General features: G+C 44.7%; 1 protein-coding gene across 8 annotated transcripts in view; it reads left to right on the top strand.

The window, feature by feature from the left end:
* Positions 1-19522, top strand: part of ALPK1 (alpha kinase 1) — a 61274-nt gene that overhangs the window by 35232 nt on the left and 6520 nt on the right. For all 8 annotated transcript variants that reach the window (XM_054823497.1, XM_054823492.1, XM_054823494.1 and 5 more), the window contains 10 exons: positions 4995-5193; positions 7167-7226; positions 8848-8934; positions 9655-9731; positions 11300-11395; positions 11897-12001; positions 12428-14423; positions 15172-15325; positions 16137-16299; positions 18780-18966. In XM_054823497.1, coding sequence (XP_054679472.1) covers positions 4995-5193; positions 7167-7226; positions 8848-8934; positions 9655-9731; positions 11300-11395; positions 11897-12001; positions 12428-14423; positions 15172-15325; positions 16137-16299; positions 18780-18966 — 3124 coding nt within the window. The remainder of the gene's footprint in view (positions 1-4994; positions 5194-7166; positions 7227-8847; positions 8935-9654; positions 9732-11299; positions 11396-11896; positions 12002-12427; positions 14424-15171; positions 15326-16136; positions 16300-18779; positions 18967-19522) is intronic.

The following is a 19522-nucleotide window of genomic DNA, read 5'->3' as shown; positions in this document are numbered from 1 at the left end:
AATGTTGTCTTACTGAGATTGCTATGTTGTTTGCCTTTCAAATGGAACTACTTCTCAAAAGGATTGATGTTTTGAGGACTCAGATTTAGGAAAGACTCTTGGATTTTTAGCTGATTATACTGGTCTCGATGCTGCCCTCTCGGGGGGTCCTATCACTGGTACTTAACTATTTTTAAGTATTAAAATATCTCCTTCAACATAATATTTTAATGTACCACAGGGAATCGCCACAGTAGTTTACAGATACTCTCGAGCTTGAGCACAGCAGGACAAATCAGGGCCAGAAAATGATCATTGCATCTATCCTTGGTAATCATTAACAAGTGTTCCTGCAGATGACTGGGGTGCCCTGGACCCCGGCTGCCTTTTCAGGTACACGAGACCCCCAGGAACTCCCCCTCGAGGAGCTTCCTCAGCACTTTAAAGGGTTCTGCTGCTGTCCTCACTCCAAAATGCTGCTGTTGAGCAGGCGGAGCTGCCTGCTGCTTTCCTCCTGAGACGGCTCAAGTTCACGGCGCAGATGGTTCTCACGCTTTGCTGGGTAGGTGCGCTCCCGTCGTTGCTGCTACCTGGCGCTGAGCGCTACGTGCCAACAGCAGCTTGGTCAGGGATGGTGCCTGGATTGGTGAAGCGAGATGTGGTCGGTTGTATAAAAAAAACCTGACCCATTCTGTGGCGTTTTGAGCTGCTGATAATGGATCTAATGCTGCTCCCATTGAATCAACACCCAACTCTCCATTGCCTTCAGGATGAATAACTTGAGCTAATTAACAGCTTCAGCAGCTCGAGCCATTAAACAAGGTTCTCTGCTGCTCTGAGCAGAGAGGAAAGCGCCCAGGAGCTTCTTACTCCTCAGTCTGCAGCTATTTACTGCATGACTTGACTGTCCCCTGTTTCTGCACCTCGCAGACACGCTTTCTGCTGCCCATCACAGAGGTGGTAGGAGGCTTAATGCCTTGTTGTTTGTCGAGTGGGCTCTGATTGCCAGCTGAAAGGCAGAGATTGATAGAGAAGTCCCGTGCGGTGACAGCAGCTTTGGTCTCTTGGAAAGACAGGCTTTGCTAACAGCGCGTGGGGTAAAAGGGTGAAAGACTTCAGCCAAATCCATTGGTGTTGTGACTCTGTGTTTAATCTGACAGGGGACGAACGTAGGGGGAAAGAAAACCGGGCAATTTGTTAGGGTTCAGTGAAGTGCTAACTAGGAACAGCTCTTGGGAGAACTAAAGCACCTGGAAGTATGCGCCACTGAAACTCCTGCCTTGTGCGCAGAATTAGAAATTCTTTGTTGACTCCTCTTGGTGGTTTTTTTTTTTTAAGATTTTAAACCTCAGCTGCAGTTCCAAATGAAACAAAGCCTGAAACGATCTGAGACAAATGGGTATAAGCAAATACAGAAATCCAGAGCGTCTGCAAAACTGCAGGTACACTCTGAAAATGAAATGAATCCTGCCCCTGCTTTCTAACCTCACTGCTTGCAGGGGCGTTTTTCCGAAGGGGACCCTCCTGATCCCGTGGGCTGGGGCGGGGAGGGGGTGCCTCTGGGATCTTTATAAAGAGGGCAGAGAGAGTGGATTAAATCAATATTTCATTTATTTGGGCTTGTAATTCCTCTTACATCAGCTGCCACATAAAGATTTTCCCCTATTTTCTTCCCCTCCTCCTCATCCTCATTTACTATGCACCAATAATTTCCCTTTGACGCTTTCCTGCCAGTCCTAGTGCCAGATGGCCCCGGTTCTGAGCTTCTCCCCTCTCTTGGGAGCGGCCCCCATTGTCAATGCAAAGGAGGCGTTGTGGCTTTGAACCTAAAGCTGGGACCCAAACTTCGGACCTGGTGTGAGGAGGAGCTAACCCGCTAATGCAGGAAACCATGCAAACAGCACACCCTCCCACTCATTGCCATTAAGGAAAAAAAAAAAAAAACAAACCACCCAACCCTTCACTAAAGGCTGTTTTGCATTTTTCCCCAATGGTCTATGTATAGAAATCTGGTGCAAATTTAATTCTCTCGCCACCTGATTCCACTTCCCAGCCGCGAGGTTCCCTTTGTGTCATAAACTCAATTAGACATATGCATTTCACATCACGGACACAGATGTGAAAACAAAGTGCGCATGTACCTCGCTCTTTCTCTCTGTGTAGACGCGCCTACGTCGGCTTTAAAGCGACAAAGAAAGTGAGTAAATCTGTTTAGGGCGCTAGCTCACTATGCAGAATAAAGCGTCCGTCTCCGGCGAGCGGCGCCGAGTTTCTGATTGTGTCGGGGTAGGCTGTGACATCTTGGAAGTTAATAGGGTTTTCCCTGGGAGCCGTTCTCCGCCCCGTTTCATTTCGGAGTGGCACGGGGAGGGTCTTTGGGCATGGTTTGGGTGCGTGCCCAGTGCTCCGGTGCACTTAGATGTAGGTGCTGAGGAATTTTCCAGCCACACGAGTTGGCAGGGAATGAAAGGAGCGGGTATGAATTTCTCGGTGTACTGCGTGGAACAGGGGGGACGTAATTGCAAAGGTTGACATCGAACCGTGTTTCTGTGTGGCACACAGCATGCAGCCCTGCCTTTTTTAAAAAAAAAAAAAAAATTAGCCGAGTTTCTCTCCCTGGCTTGACTTTTCTACATTTTGTGTCCATTTGGGTTTGGAGAGGGACACAAGAGGTTTCAGCATTGAGCGGAGAGTTAAACTATGCAGCTGCAAGACTGCCAAGCCCTTCAGAATAGGATGCTTCGTTTAGATTTTCCACAATGCTATTGAAGTGCTTATTTTCCTCCTGAAGAGACACAAACAGATGCAAACTTCTGTAAACACTTTAGAAATGAATTCAGTGAGTTTGGCCTCTCAGCAGTGCTCAATAGCTGACAGAAAAATGTCTAATTAGTGCAAGTGGAAATAATAGGGCCACTTGGATTCCTTCCATCCTCCTCCAAGTCTACTTTTCCTAGGAACTCAAAGGCCCTTTTGTTTGGTAGGTCACCCTCTCTCAGGCTTTTGTGCTCCGATCTATTAAAGGAAGAAGGGGAGGAAAAAAAAAAATAGATTAGGCGATGCTCTGTGCTTAAATATATGGCGTGTTGATGAGCATTTCGAATGGCTGGTTTGCAGTGTCAGTTTACAGGTGCTTGGAGAAGGGGATTCCTCCATTGTTGGCCGGCACAAGCGGAGTTGTGCGTGCCCGGCTCCAGGAATCCTTTTCAAGTGCCATCCTCTTAGAAAATCTAACTCGGGCTCAGGGGGGAGAAAAAAAAAAAGGAAATTTGTACAAATCTGCCTCGCTGAAGTGCAAACAAGCTAGCAAATACTCGTGACGGATCGGTGCTGCAAGCCAGCCTTCGTGCCGTATACCTCAGGCTCTTCTCTAAATGGTTTGACGTGGTGGTGATGTTGCTCAAAAATCAAGAACGAGTCGTGCAGTCAGATTGTGGGGCTCTGGGCTAAAAGCAAAGAGGATAGAAATGAGGCTGCGGAGGAATCCAGGAAGCGGTGTCTAAAGCTGTTGGTGGACATTGCTGTCTCTCTGGCTCTGCCTGGGCATTTACACAAGGAAGGCATGGGAAGGAGACTGATGTGAAGACAAAAATGGGCAATACCTGCCAAACGATGTTCTAGTGTGAATTGGGACAAAGTTTTCTTGGCGTGCTCTCAGGCTCTGATAGTGCTGTGGGGCCTGATCCTCCCTCCCCGTGTTTCTTTTGCTCTGTCACGAGTCGAGTTGCTCGCTGACATGAATGAGATGAGAAACACATCCTTTTTCTGAGGAGGCTTCATATGGTTTAAGGTGTTTTCTTTCCTCTTGTGACTGACCACAGTGCAAAGCAGTGTTTGACCGTTGCTGGCTCTCAGGTGTTTGAGCCAGTAAGCCGGGCTCTCCGTAGGCAGCGTGAGACTGCGGAACGGCTGGTGGCCATGAAGACCAGACAGGTCAGGGCCACCCACGAGGCTCCGTAGCTGCAGAGATGGGTCCTTCCTTATAGCTGATGGCTGTATTTGAGATGGGCGTTCCAGTGAAAGGATGGCCGTGAGCCATCCTCCCTATCCTGTGTGACAAACCTGTAAAAAGGGAGTCACCTGGATGTTGGCGTGTGGAGCACCTCCTTGCTCCACCGGGCAGGGTTTGGTTTTCAGCAGATGTCCCCAGGTCCATGTGGACTTCTGTAACCACGATGAGGCTGTGTGCCTCCTCATGGCTCTTTGCTGGCCTCGTGTCCTCCTAACAGCATGCTGTCTCAGGAGCTCAGGCTGATTCCTGGTGTCAGTGCGGTGGCTCGGCTGCTGTGGGAATCCAAAAGAGTTCATACCGACTTAGTGGTCATCAAAGATGACCTGCAGGGGAAAGCTTCCTGGCCTGTTTTTGTGGTGTACAAAGGAGTCAATGGCTTGAGCTCCATCTGGGACAACGGCCATAGCGACCGTTTCCGGTCTTCCAGACTCATGTCCCCCTTTTAAACTAATTGTTATTACTGCTAGTAATTTGTTGGGTGTGATTTAAATTTGTTAACAGGCCACTGAATTATGGGGTTCCAAATACTAAACAATAATTAGAAAGACTCCAACCCAGCACCCAAAAAAATAAATCAGGAATGATACCTACAGCTCAAACGAACAGCTGGAACCTTCCTATCTTAAAAATCCTATCCTGTGATCAGGAATAGGTATAATTATAGGTTATAATAAATCCTATCTGATCCCTGCCACAAAGACATTCGCCATTACGTAAATGCCTAGAAACATAAAGATTATAAGGCGAGTAGAAATTTTGAGACAGACTTTTAATTGCTAGTGAATATTTGCTTCTCCTAACGTTTGGTACTTCGCTTGCTTTAAAAACTGCATCACCACCTTACAGCGAATAACTCAGGATATCTCATCTGTTGTAAAGTGTGACGTAGGTAGCACCATCAGGCAGAGGGTTACTAAAGCTGTGTATTTTCTGAAGACAGTTGACTGAGCCTTTGCGAGGTGAGTTTCTCGGAGGCTGCTCATGGGGCTGGTGTTCTTTTCAGGTTTATTTGAAAGCCTCCATCATGGTCAAGGACTGCGTAACGGCAGCTGCTATTGTGTTCCTGATTGACCGGTTCCTGTATTGGATCGATGCCTCCAGCAAACTTCTTCAGGTTGCCAAGGGTCTGCACAGGCTGCAGCCCACCACGCCGATCGGTCCTCAGGTGCTCATCCGCCAGGCTCGCCTCTCCGTCAACGCAGGTACTGCTCCGTTTTCTCAGCTCAAGCCCAATTAGGAACTACTTGACTTTGAAGAAGATACTTTGTCCCTCGCTGGGGATGACATCCTTACGGCCCCGGTGCCATCTTTTCAAACGCACAGCCTACTCCCAGCCCCCTTGAGCCCTCCCAGCTCTTCTCACTAGCACAAAGGGGCTGGTATAAAGGGTTTCAGAGCCAAAAGCAGGAGAGAAAATTGTGAAAGGGTGTGGAAAATACTAATTGGAGCTTTTGTTCCTTAACAAATCTTCCCTGCTGGTTTCAAACAGGGATATCTGAATTGCTATACTTCTGACCGAGGGCCTTTAAAAAGTAAATTAGAATCCCGGCATATTCTCTGCACCATCCCAGCTGCTTTATTTTTTTTTTTTTCAGTGGGACCACTTGACTATGCAAACAATGCAGCTTACAACCCCTCGAGGATAAATTGATTTAAAAAAAAAAAATTCCATCATTCCTATAACATGGGCAACACCTGAAGGATTTTTAATGTATCTTCCCACTGTCCCATTGGGGAGAAGAAAACAAAGCCCAACTGGTCTGAAAAACATTTTATTTGTAGAAGGGAGAACTTTAAGTTCCCTGCATAGCTATTTTTATTTGTGGCTGCGGACTTCTGCTCCCATTGCTGTGGTGTCTGAGTACTGGCACGCTCCAATTGATGAGCTAGTTCAGCAGCTTACACTGCTTCGCAGGCTGGAGCAGCCTTCTTGAATTCAGTCAGACAATTGAGACAAAAACCAAAGTTCAACATGAATCAAGCTGATCAAATTAGACCTTCAGGCGCCTCCTGCAGCCCATCAAGCCTGCCACGGGTGACTTGGGCCATGTCACAAAATCTCTGAGCTGTGTGACAGGGGGCTGAAAGGCAGAATCGCCACTTTGTGTTGCATGCTGCATCCTTTCTATGTGTTTTTGGGCTATATATTCTGTGTTTAGGTAGAGAGTGACAGGGAGGCAGCACAGCCCGCGCCTACGCTTTCTGTGGTGGGATGTCAAGTCGGCTGGCTTTGAGGTGCATCCGCAGAGCTTCCCTTCCTGGCGAGCTCCCCAGTGAGACCAAAACGGGTTTCCAAACCCCGTGTTTCCTTGGGACAGAAACCTGCTGAAGGAATCAGGCTAGACTACTTTATTCTGGAAGAGAAATAAGAGTGGGGAATCCCACCCGGTGGGGCGGCCAGCAGCTCTGTGCCTGCCCCAATCTTGTTGCCACCTCCCCTGCTCTGAATCCTGCAGCAGCCCAAGGTACGGGAAGGAACAGAGGGAGAAATGAGTGCTTGGAGCCACCTGCTTGCACCGCAGAGCTTGGCTTTACTCTAAAACCCATGCGCAGCCTTAGCCTCCCCTGTAAAGGAGAGGTATCTGTTGTGTTCTCCTTGCAGACCATTTTTTTTAAGTCCCGCTGTAGAACATAGACAGCATGCACAGAAATTCCACGGCAATACCGGAGCTTGACTCGAGGAAGACTTTCTCACATTTTAAGATTAAGCACTCTTCCAGGAATGTACAGTGTGTTAAACAAAACAGATGTATATGTATTTTCATCTTACTGTGCAGCTGCACATTACAGACTGCAGTGTATGTACATTTATGACTAGTGACAGCAACAAATCTATGTGCAGGTGGTACCGGGATGGTTAAATAGCGTACAGCTTCTCAATGACATTTTCTGAAGCAAATGTCTGGCTAGAAACAGTTACTTCATCAGCATTTTTTGGCAATATTTGTTGTATACGCGAAATAGCCCGTGTCAAAGCGATTCCTGAGCATGAGGTAGCACCCGCAGCGCGTACTCAATTGGAAAGTTTAGTCTAAGTGTGGACACGCTGACGGTGCTGGGAAGAAGAGTGTGATTTGTGGGGGTTTTCACTGATGTATATATTTGTTCACTTCATGTCACATGATAGATTTTTTTTTATATTAATTTTCTATCTTTTTTTTTTATTTTTAATCAGGTAAACTTTTAAAAGCTGAATATATCCTAAGCAACCTTATTAATGACAGTGGAGCAACAGGTACGTATATATTTCTTTGCCTGTTTCATAGTTGCTATTTTGGTGGGATTTTTGATACTAATTTTAACAGTCACACAACTTTCAAATACAGCCAATCTGACCTCAGTAATGACTACTTCACATTTATCTTTTTTCTTCACTGCTTTTTGTTGAAATATGGATATTGCAAGTTTATTTTGAAATATCTGTCATTGATCCTTGTATATCTTCACTTGGATGGGGAAAATATTCTGGATTGACAGCATTTCTACTAATTTCTCTGCGCAGAGAATTTTAAAATGCGGACCAATTTCAAGCAATTGACTGATCTAGAAAACTAAGACAACTTCCCCACCCTCCTAAAATCCAGACTGTTAGAGTAATGCTTATCCTCCAAATTCACGCTGATCTTATGAACTAAGAGTGCTTTATTCTAGACCTGTAGCAGACTGCAGTGCAATTACTAGTATCGTCTGTGGTTGAGAAAAGAGGGGGAGTTCTGGATCTTACAGCATGGTCTTCTGTTGCTGGATAGGCGTGCAAAATGGTAAAAATGGGGCCATTCCTTAATGCACAATGATGTTTGTCGAAATTACTTTTGGGTTTTTTCTCCTTTCTGTCAAACGACTATACTGCTGGTCATGTGGTTTGTTGCAGATTTGGAGGAATGTGTAGTATTTCTAACGACAAGAATTCCCTAACTTTGACAGACATCCATAATTATGATTTAGTTATGTTTTTGAGACTATATATTTTTAGGGTTTCCTATCTGTTCTCCCTTTTATTAGCCTTCAGGGTTTGTTTAGTCAGTACTTTCAGGTTTCTCTAGAACCATGAAACTTAAAAAAATATAAGAAGCCTGTTCTGGTTTGTATTGGTTTGTTTTTCATGTGAAACTGAGATTCTCATACGAGGGCCTTCGTGTGAGAGGGCTTTCAATAAAAGACCAGCTATCACTATTAAAGTGATATGCAAAACACTGCATTTCATCTCTCTTGAGATTATGCTTTTCTTTTAAGATTATGTTCATCATATTCAATGATAATACCTGTTTGTTTAACATTAAAGATGTGTTGTTGAATAGATGCTTCATGCTGAGAATTGCGGTGAGATGTTCATAATGCTTAGGAAAGCTTAGTGATTTTATTTCATGTTCTGTTCTGGAATCCGGTATAGATTTGATAACAAAAGGCTTTGTATAACTAATCAGATTGTGTTAGCATGAAAACTTGTTTTCAGCTTCATGAGATACCAATATCTGAAAAGAAAACATGTTTTGCCAATGGTTACAAATATTTTGCTTTGTTGTACAGGCCGATGGTGACAAGGGTATCCCATATTAATCCTTTTGAGTGGTTTTTTTTAGTGAAACAATGTTTATATACAATGACTTTTTGTTACTTCACAGAAGAGAGGTACCTTTCACTTCTTAGGTTGCATTTATGCTCTATGTAGCTGTAGCTCAAGCTACATGCCCCTGTAGCTGTCTACTTCTGTTCCTTAACGCGCTGTCACTTTGTAAGTCCTGACTCAAAGCAGCTGAATTCAATGGGGAGAATCCTGCCAATTTACTGGGATTTAGGGTGCCCTCAGAGGATGAAAATGACAGCAGCATTTTTCATTCTCTGCTCTCATTTCTCAGGTACCTGGCGATACGCTAAGGAAAGCGATAGGATTCTTGTTCAGTCAGTCTGCTTACAAATCAGAGGACAGATTCTGCAAAAGCTTGGTAAGGCTTTTTTCTGTAAACGTCTGCTCAAAGATTTTCCCGTATTTATTTTGCTTTCTTTGCAGTCAAGCTTTAAAATGGTACGTTTTGCACAGTTTTAGCATGTGTAGAACACCTGCCTGATGCCCATAACATAACCACAGCAGATGAGTTGTACACCCGTCTCTTTGCAGCAAGGACCTAGAGCCATGTACCAAGCAAACACATTTTAGAAACGAGCATTTTATTATTAATCTTACCAGAAGTCGATGAGCATTCTGAAATGCTTGTTGTCGTTCCCGTTTTTCCCCTGTACTACTCCATGTTTGCTAACGCTTTTCCAAAATTCGCTGTTCCCAAGGGCACGGAGTAGTTTATCACAGGTACATCACAGCAATTTCCTCTCTCAAGACAAGAAAATCCCTCATTTTCAGCATGATGGGCTTCTGTTTTCAGGGCTTGGTACTTGAGGCCAACAGCCTTAATTTTATGCTTTTGATGTGACCCTTCATCTTCCATGACTGTTTGAGCTGAAGTCTTCTATGAGCACAAAGTGTGTGTTTATGCGCAGCCAAAAGCGAAAGGAAACTAATAAATGTTCAGTGTCACCATAGCAAAAAATGCCATGGTATGCTTTTAAACTGTTCTGAGGGCTCCCGACTCAAGAAGGTGTAAAATAAACTACTGAAAGCCATCTGTAGCTGTCATCTGCTTAGTGACCCTCTTTCTGGTTTGTTTCAGGGATGTGGTATGAGGCAGCAGAGCTGATTTGGGCTTCAGTTGTGGGATATTTCAAACTTCCTCAACCAGATAAAAAGGTAGTGTTTCCTTTTCGCTCTGGATATCCTTGCCAACCTAGCAATCATTCCAGATTAGCTTTTGTTTACTTCAGAAAAGTCTTTGAGCAATAATGTTTCAATTACGCACCTCAGACAAGGTTAACATGCAGGACAAATATTCTAGCCAAAGCCTGTATTGCACATTGTTTCTGCATGCATGCACAGACTTACGGACACCTTTTTTCCTGCAGGCGTACGAAAGTAATAGTTTTCATTAAGCAGAAGCAGCTGAGTTGAACCATCACTGAGGATGTCACAGGTGCCTCTGAGAAGGATGGAATGCAGCCACAGATTTCATTTATTTATCTATTTATTAGGACTAAGGCTGATTTTATTTTTTCTTCCTAGTAACCAAGCATGCCTGTTTGCTGGAGTGTTCATACGCTGCACTACACTATCTGTTGCAGGTGGTGGATGTTCCCTGGCACTGCAGTATCCGAACACGTAGCAACAGCTACCGTATCTGTCGTTAGCACCTTTGTAAAGCTTGGTAGCGCTAATCTTCCCACTGTAGATGAAGCAACAGTCACACCATGTGTCCGTAGCTAAACAGGAATGTGAACCGAAGTCTTGCAAGTCCTAGGGTGATGCTTGAAGAAGTTTTGTCATTGCACCCCAGCATAGGATGTCCCACAAAAACAGACCTTGTCACCTCTCCTCAGCCATACCTTAAAGCCTGACCTCAATCTCAGAATGTTTTTATGGGAGAAAAGATGCGTAGTGAATTTTGCAGAAAGCATGCAGGTTCTTAACTATTTAGCTGGGCAGACCCCTAGCCTGCATGTATAGATCAAATCTTCCAGAGAGAGAGATGATTACCAAGTTCATAAATCTCTGTTACATGTCCATGTCTTATTTTTTAATTGGTTCTACTGAACCAATTACAAATTACCGAAACACCCCCCCCCCCCCAATTACGTCAACACCAAGAACTCTTGACTTTTGTCCAACACTGTTTGTTTTTTAATCGGTGCAATAAGCTAGTGTGCTAAAAGCGATGCTTGTTTTCTTAGGTTATGCGTGACGAGTGTTTATTATTTCTATCATCTCTCTAGACATCTTCGCTCTGGGTTTTTTAGAAAGACTGGGATCAACTGGCCAGACCTTAAACATAATTTTTGGCTTTCTGTGGTCTTTTCTGAAAAACAGCGGTAAACCAGATTGAGTCTTTTTTCAGATGCAGTTAGCCAAGGGCTTAATGCAGCTTTTGGTGATATCGCAGGACTTTGCTTTCATTGTCGCGACCAAACAGCACCTTGGGAAAATGCAGTGCTATTTAAGTTGAAACCTAGAGCTAGTGGTAATAGGGATAGCTGCCACTTGTGGAAACTCATACGTATCCACCAGGCTACTCTCTTTGCAAGTGGAAAGTAATAAAAACCTACCAAGATGACATCTCTGAATTTCTTAGCAGTGCTGCTCTTTGGATCTCGTTTGTTTTCTTCATTTTTTCTGGCACGTTCTACACAGAACGTACTTAATTGTAAGCAGTAAAATTCAAAGCACAAGGGGAAAAATGCTGTGATAATTTTCCATTTCCTTTTCAGGGAATTGCTACTTCCTTGGGTATTATGGGAGACATCTTTGCTTCCATGAATGAGAAGGATTATGTACGTTTTAAAACCAATGCTGAGATTGACCTGGTAAGACTTGGTGTGGTATTTGTGTGTGTAGATTCTTCAGATAGGCTGTATGTTGTTGTCCCAAATTGACCCACACTTGGTCCTGCCTCCAGTTCCTTTGCTGTGCTGAGAGGGCTGAAAAAACTTCCATTGCTCCTGGTGAAAAAGTTCATTAGCACCTAGATGGAAGAATGCCTTGCTTCAGGAAAAAGAAAACATTAAGAGTATGTACAGAGTGTGTATGTCTCTGTAATACGTAGAATATTCTAGGGTGAAAAAGTGACACATTGATGGTAAACCTGAGCAAAAACGCTCTTGCAGAAACAGACCAGGCCGTTGAAGATAGGATGTCCCGCTCTTCAGGACTCAAAGTTCTCAGCTCAGGGAACCTACAACAGACAAGAAAAAATCCCAAGCTGCCTTGCTTCAATCTAACAGGGTTGCTTACCAGCTAAACCCATCTCTTAGAAAAGAAAGCTTTTGAGATGAGGTTTTCCCTCATTTTTTTTTTCCTTTCACTAGAGCCTTCTCCGAGAGTTCAGTCATCGCTTATTATCAGCCGCTGAGGCCTGCAAGCTAGCGGCAGCCTACAGCCAGTACACCCCGCTGTTTGTCCTCACAGCCGTGGTAAGTATTAGTCTTCATTCTGAAAGTCTTATTCGTATAAGAGTCCAGGCTGTTAAATTTGGCTCTAATCCAGCTTTCAAACATTGCATCATATAGGGTATTGTGTCTGTGTTATGGGTAGCTCAGAAGCTAAGCAGATGAGCAGAAAGCAGTATCTGTCCGCAGAGTGAGGATGGGCTTTCAAGCCCATCTAAGAATGCTGCTTCTCCTATAACTGCAGCTGTATTTCAAAGGAAAAAGAGCAAGATTATTTCCTCCAGGAAACACAGCAGCAAGCGGTTTGATCTGACATTTGCTTCAAATTGTATAAGGGCTTCAAATATATTTCAAATATATTTGCCTCAAATATATTTTTTCCTCCCTTTATTTAACTCTGACGGAGGTCTGGGTTTTTAATTCCTTTATTGCTCTTTGATTCCCTCTCAGAACATCCGTGGGGTGTGTTTGCTGTCCTACAGTCACTCCAAAGACTGTCCCCCAGAAAAGAGAAAGTTCTACTTGTCCGAAGCTAAAGAATCCTTTGAGATTGGCCTCCTCACCAAGAATGATAACAGTCCCATCACCAGCAAGCAGGAGCTCCATAGTTTTATTAAAGCGGCTTTCTGCCTCACAACTGTGCATCGATGGCTCTATGGGGAGAGTGAAAAACTGCGGGAGGTGAGTCAACTATGTAAAGAAGCCATGGGAAAACTGCATTCCTACAGCACCTCACTTGCAGAAGAGGAAGAGAAAGGAATGCTTGCCACAGAGATCATGTCTCTGATCACATCTGTGAAGAAGCGCCTGCAAGTGGAAAGCTTCCCGAATTCTGATGCCAGGTCTTACGTTCCAGACAGTTACAAAGGCTCGGTGCAAAACCCTATCCTGCGAGGGGAAGCCAACTTTGAGAAAATCCTTGCCATGCATTCTCAGCATCATCTGTCAGTGTGTGAAGTGTTTGAAAATACTTGCAGGATTCATAAAACCACATCAGGAGAAACTCAAGTGGGAGCTTGTATCACAACCTTAAGAACAGAAACCAAAAACGTAGACACTGCGTGTACTACTGAAGAAATAGCGTACCAGAGAAAAGGCGCTGCAAAAATGCTGAATTCACCGACAGCAGGAAGTGGCTCAAAGAGACTCAGTGGCCAAAGAAATAAATACTTTGGTTCTGATGTGATGAAAACTTCCTATGATGAAGAGATTGAGCCATTAGAAGTGGAAATAAATGATGCAAATGGTGGTTTCAGCAGATGGCAAAACAGGAGTCAAACGGCTACTTCAGAGAGCTCTTGGTGCAAGCTGTCAAAAAGTTACTCTTCCAGCTGGGAAGAACTAAACTATAATAGCAGCAAAGAGTCTCCCAGGGAAGGGCAGCAGCAGGAAAAGGGCTCAGCGGAGATGCGATGTTGCACGACAGAATCTGATGGAAATGATCAAGCTGCATACTTGAGCTCATTACCTCCCAGAGCTTGGTCTCCACCTCTTCAGCCTTCCTTAGAGGTAGATATGCCCCTAGCTGGGAGGCCAGTAGAGAAGACGTCTGTTTGTGGAGAAGAGCTGCGAGAGGGAAAGAACTCTTCAGAAAAGAAAGCAGAGAAGGTGAACAAGGTAGCTTCTTCCTTCTCAACCCCTTACTCTGTTCCTAAAAGGCAGGAGGAAGAGGAGGAGGAGGAGTCCTCCTCCGAGGCGGAGCTGGGCTGCAGGACCGAGGACAGCGGCAGGGAGGGCGGTGGTGCCCCTGGGTCCCGGCCCCGGAGCCAGTTTGTGTGGGTCCGGCCAGAAGGAGAAGCTGCAGAGAGCACGGGGGATCCTTTCTCTGAGACACGTCCCCACACAAATGGGGTTGCTTCTGCGCTATCGATGAGCACGGAGCTGAAAATGGGCAGCGACTCCTCTGTGCGTGACTGGCTGAGGAAGTCTGCCGTGGTGGGAGACAGATCTCTCAAAGTGCCTGAAGTTGACACCCAAGCAGAAACAATGGATGACACTGAATTTGATTTCATCACTATTGGAGACGCAGTAAACAACTATCCTATGACATCCGTCGCAAAGCATCTATCAACTCCCAGTGCACCAACGGCTTTGCCTTCGGGGGGAAAGGGAACCGTAACCAAGCACTTTGACTGTGCCACTACTGAAGAAGAAGAAGAGAAATCTCAGGACATGGTGAGCAGCAAAAGACAATCCAGTTCATCTTTGAGTTCATGGTACAAACCAACAGACACACCCAAGAGTTCCCCTGAAGGTTCGTTTCTGAACCCAAGGGGAAGTGGTTTTGTCTTCGTGCCTGGGAGAACAAAGGAAGAAATCCTTGACGCTCGATTTCTGAGGGACGATGATTACATGCAGCTTCTGGCAGGGGTGGAACATAATTGGCTTGTCCAGAGACTGATGCCTACTGGAATTTTTAAGTCTAAACAGCTTCATAAAACATACTGTAAGTTTCCGCACAGCGACGGGCATTTTCACGCAGCAAGAGGTACTCCCACAGAGAACAGGCTTGATTCAGGCTTTAGTCATCGTTTATTAGGACTTAAATTTTTTGTTGTTTTACGAGTTTTTGTATAAGAATTTTAGCAATGGAAGAACAATCCTTGGAACTATTTTCTCCTATTCCTTCTCACCCATTCGCACATCAGTCACAGCTTCACGGAAGTGGGTTCCATCTCCGTGCCTGCTCAGTCCCTTCTGCTTCAGTCCCTTCATGCAAGAGGCACCTTAGGCTGCTTGAACTCCCTGTGCCAGTTCATCCAGTCCTTTCTAGCCCATCACTTGACTCTCTGGGTTTGTCGCCCATTTAATTCCACATTTCATCCCTGGAAACTGTGTATTTTATGATTAACTTAATCATTATCTTAATAACAGCCATACCTTAATATGCAGACACTTGATCGATATACTAGGAGCAACACCGCTATAGGCGGCGTCATTGAGCTCATTAAGTAAAACGCACTTAGGGCTCATCCCATCTTGCATGTCTGAAGCCTGTTGAGTAATTTTTTGTTCTTAATGTAAAATGTCCAACTCTGCACCTAGGTATCTCTTAGTATATGTTTTATAGCCCGGTACTTTGCTTTCAGAGAAGCCTGGATATCTTGTCTCCTGGGTGCTGGTAATTTCATCCCTCAGCACAGACTCAGTCCTGTGGAATTGTCCATCCCGCTTATGGTGTTTTCTTTTTGTAGCTGCTCTTCTTTTAAAATACTCGAAGAAATCGGGCCTCTGGACAGGCCAAGAAACAGCTGTATTCATTGGGGACTACCTGAACGTGGCAAAGGAAGGCAAACAGAGAAGTGCGTTTTGGATACACTTCCTGCACCAAGAAGAAAGCCTGGGAAGGTATTGACCAAACCAATTTCTGAAACAAAATGTTTATCAATGCTACTTTGGTAAGATTAGTCTTAGACCTATGATTCAGCTGGTCCAGTGCCTTTGTTAGACAGTAGCTTTTATCAAGTATTTTCAGAAGACAGTATAAATTTTTACTTAGACAACTACAGAAATTGTAGTCACAGTGGGAGAAGATTGTTTCTTTAGTCTGTTTCAACCTAGTTTTACGTTTGGTTAGATTTTGACTGACTTTTTGGGAGCAAGAATGTTTTATGGCTTTCCCAAATCTCTTGGGCATTTTGGCAATCTTTCCCATTGCTCTGTGTAACTCTCTGCTTTTCAATTTCTGGGAAGAAAAAAACTGTTTCACTGTTAGCTCCCGACAGCCATGTTAGCATTCATTTGCTCATGACAGCTCCTGAGATAATCTGATGGGAGCTTAAATGTTGTTTCCTTTTTATTTGACCTCTAGCTCTGCCCTAGAGAATTAGCAATATATGTCTGTATATATAATAACTATAGGCAGAAAGGTGTTTCAGTTGCTTTAATTTTAGCAGCAGGTTTATGCAATGGGTGCATCCGCTCTGAAAGCGGGATTAAAAGTGCCTGTTTGCTTCATAAAGGCCTCAGCACCAGGACAATTCTGCTAACTGCTAATTGCAGATTTCTGGTTGTTTTTAGAAGTAGCTTATGAATTATTATCAGTTAAGAACAGTATTTTAAGTTCCTCTTACAGCGATGTTTCTGTATCACAAGTAGGGCTTCCTAAGTGCAGTCTGCTGCAAATCTACCCGTGCTAAACACTTCTCTTTCTGTTTAGGTACGTTGGGAAAGAATATAAAGAAGAAAAAGGACTACTTCATCATTTCAGTGACGTGGAACGGCAAATGACTGCCCAGCACTACGTGACGGAATTCAACAAAAGGCTGTATGAGCAAAAGGTCCCTACGCAAATCTTCTATATCCCATCTGCAGTACTCCTGGTAAGAACTGTCTTCTAAGCAATACAAAGGAATTGGTGGGAAGAGCGTCTTAAGTCCATTTTGATTTTAAAATACGAGCAGCGAAGCCACCTCTAGATGACAAGCTGTCACTGATGTGAGCTTACCTGGTAGCTGCATTTGCTCATTTCAGGACAGAAAGCACCACAAGTTCATGGGTGAACTGGCAGAAGAGACTTCTGTTAGAACTCAAACTCGCTTGTCAATGAAACCCAGGAGTTACCCAGCCTTTTATATCATCTAACATCTAATGTATTTTCAGGGATAGATATGAAATCTGAACAGCAAAGTGACCCATTTTGAGTATCACAACAATGTCCAAACCTTTTTAGAACCCAGCAAGTGAGGTTCTTGCAGACAAGTTGATTTGCTGTGGGACAGCTTTGAGGCCTTTTCTGCATGATGCTGAATTTCAGGAGCACAGGACTGGAAAGGACCTCCTCATGGCTCATCGGGTCCGGTGCCCTCATACCACAGCAACAACTCTGCATAATTCCTTTTTATACTTACTAAGCCCTATCCTAAAAGCAGCCATGTTGTGGTTTGTGTTTTAACCTTCATTGCTTCCGGTAAGAAATTGTTCTAGAGCTGCTCTCTTGAGGTCTGGAAAATTTCTGCTATTTTCTAACCTAAAATTAGTCCATTTATATTTGTCTGTCTTGCAACTGCTTTGAGGCCTAAATTTAAGGAAGGAGCAGCAATAACATCCCCTCATAGCTGCTGTTCTCTAGGCTAGGGAAGCCAAGCTCGTTTTAGTGTCACCTCAAGACATAGGTGTCTTTTTCTCTGTTTATCTGTGAAGCCCTGAGCCTGTTCTACTTAGTATTCACAATTCTTACACATGGACTGAATCAGAATTGTACAGTGTTCCCCTGGGACTCCTCCATGCCTTTAGCAGAGGCAGTAGGAATCCTTATCCTTAGCGAGACCTCCATTTTTCATGGCCGTATCGCACTGGCAACTCAGTCATCCTTCAAATGGCTATCCCAAAAAGCTCGTTTCTTCAACAACAGCCCCTCAGCATAGAACAGGACACCTTTAAACCACGGTTTGATTTAACTTGTTGACTCAGCCTCACAACTGATCCAGTGCCCTACAGCCTGTGCCTTTTCCGTTGTCCCTAATGGCACAACCAGTGTGGGTTGTACTCAGTCATGAGAAGGAAATGCCTGTTGCCTTCCCTGCAGCTGAGCGTGAGTGGACGGGTGAAGAAAGGCTGTTGGAATTGGCAGGGCCCTGAGCTTCAGCGAGGCCACAGATCCATCAGCCACCTCTCACTTTCTGTCCCTCCATCCCAGTGGTCCAGCCTCAGAGATGGGCCGCTTGGATGCGGATTTACCTGAGAGAGCCTGGGAGGAAGGGGCAGGAAAGAATTACTCTCTCTGAGTAGGTTGAAAAAACAAGGAGCTTGAAGCTAAAAGTTTGAAGAAAAAGCACTTTGGGATTAGTCTTTTTAAACAGCAAAACCCAGCTGCTAAAATACGCAGCGCTCAACCAAAGCAACAGCCACTTTTTATCACGGAAGATGCTTGTTTGCCCGCTCAGTTCTGAACGCGTGGAGTTTGAGGAGGCTGCGTTAGATCTGCCCTCAAGTCTTTAACGCCTGGATTGTACAGGTAACTGTAGCCAGGACAGCTCTTGCTTCTGCCCTTTCTTCTGCACGATGGTTGTGAGGACAGCACGCGAAGCCACGAGACGAATGGCCCTGCTGTGCCAGCACCCAGCCTGGTTGTTAGAGGCCGAAGCTGCATCTGAGTGACCTGGCACGGAGGTTAAAGCTGACAATCGAGTCCCCAGCGGGAAAGTAAAGGATCTTTTCTTTATTCTTACGTTTAACTTTTCCATTTGACTTGTGTTTCAAATATGGAGATCTACCCTCCGCAGTACAGCGCTGAACTCACGGTTTCATTATGCAGAGGTATATGATAGCATGCTGTGCATATTACTGTTAGCCGTTCTGGCACTAGATCTGGCTCTATGCCACTGGCTAATAAGGCCTAATGAGAGTCTGGCATTGGTACTTACAAGTCTCTGAGCACAGAAATGACTAAAAAAATTCCCCAAACCCTCCCACTGGTTATTTACGCACTGAAGAAGGACCAGGTGCAGGTTTACCCCAATCTTTTCCGCTTTCTAGCTTATTCTTTAGCATAATCTGCTGAAAGAAGTTTCCTATTTGCTGGACAAACTAGATATTTCTCAAATTCGTTGCTTGTGGAGTTTGCCCTGTCAGGCTGACTTTGCGTTGGATCTTTTACCGCCCTTTGTTCTAGTTAAATGTGAGCTCCTCATCTAAACAGCCTGTGTTTTGAATCAGCAGTGGGTTTAACATGAAGGCTCTTTGCATCCGTCTTAGGACGGGAAGTTCTAGGAGCAAAAACCAAGACTTCAGTCAGAGGTGCTTTAGCATCCTTGTTTTCACATCTCCGCTTGCCTGACTGTCATGAACACTCTCTTTTCAGATACTGGAAGACAGAACTATAAAAGGATGCATAAGCGTGGAGCCTTACATCCTCGGGGAGTTTGTGAAGCTGTCCAACAACACGAAGGTAGTAAAGAACGAGTACAAAGCCACAGAGTACGGTCTGGCCTACGGCCATTTCTCCTATGAGTTCTCCAATGGAACAGACGTTGTTGTCGATCTGCAAGGTTTGTATTACAGTGAACTTCATTTCTTCCCTGTCCTCTCATGTTGCAGAACACGCTATATAAAGGACATACTGTCTCTACATGACATAAAGCGAGGGAGGTACGCGCAGGTATGTTTTTGCCTTGCGCAGTGCTCTTGTTCTCCATTGCGTCACAGCAACAGCGCTTAAGCCGCGTGCTCCCAAGTGTGCCAGAGCTTCATACCACAGAGCGATCGGCATCCAGTTAGACTAAAGCCAGTCTGCAAGGATGTATCTTGTGGAAGGAACCATCTGAAGGAGAACCGCTAAAAGAGGCGGCGGGTTTTGTCACGCTTCTTCCTTCACAGAATTGGCAAGCCTAAAAAAAGATCTATTCAGCTAATGGACAATTGAGCTCTTTGGCTAAGAACCGAGGATAAAACCTTTCAGATCCAACCTTTAGCTCGCAGGTATCTTGGGGATATTGATTTCAGTAAATATTCATTATGTACCTCTTAGGGTTCTGCTTTTGCTGACATAGGCGCAAACTGGGAATCACCAAAGTGACGCTAACAGCGTGGGCCGTGCCAGGAGTC

This window comes from Grus americana, chromosome 4, assembly GCF_028858705.1.
Source record: "Grus americana isolate bGruAme1 chromosome 4, bGruAme1.mat, whole genome shotgun sequence".
Lineage (NCBI taxonomy): Eukaryota > Metazoa > Chordata > Aves > Gruiformes > Gruidae > Grus > Grus americana.
Note: the sequence above shows the minus strand (reverse complement) of the source record. Positions and strands in the feature narration are given on the sequence as shown.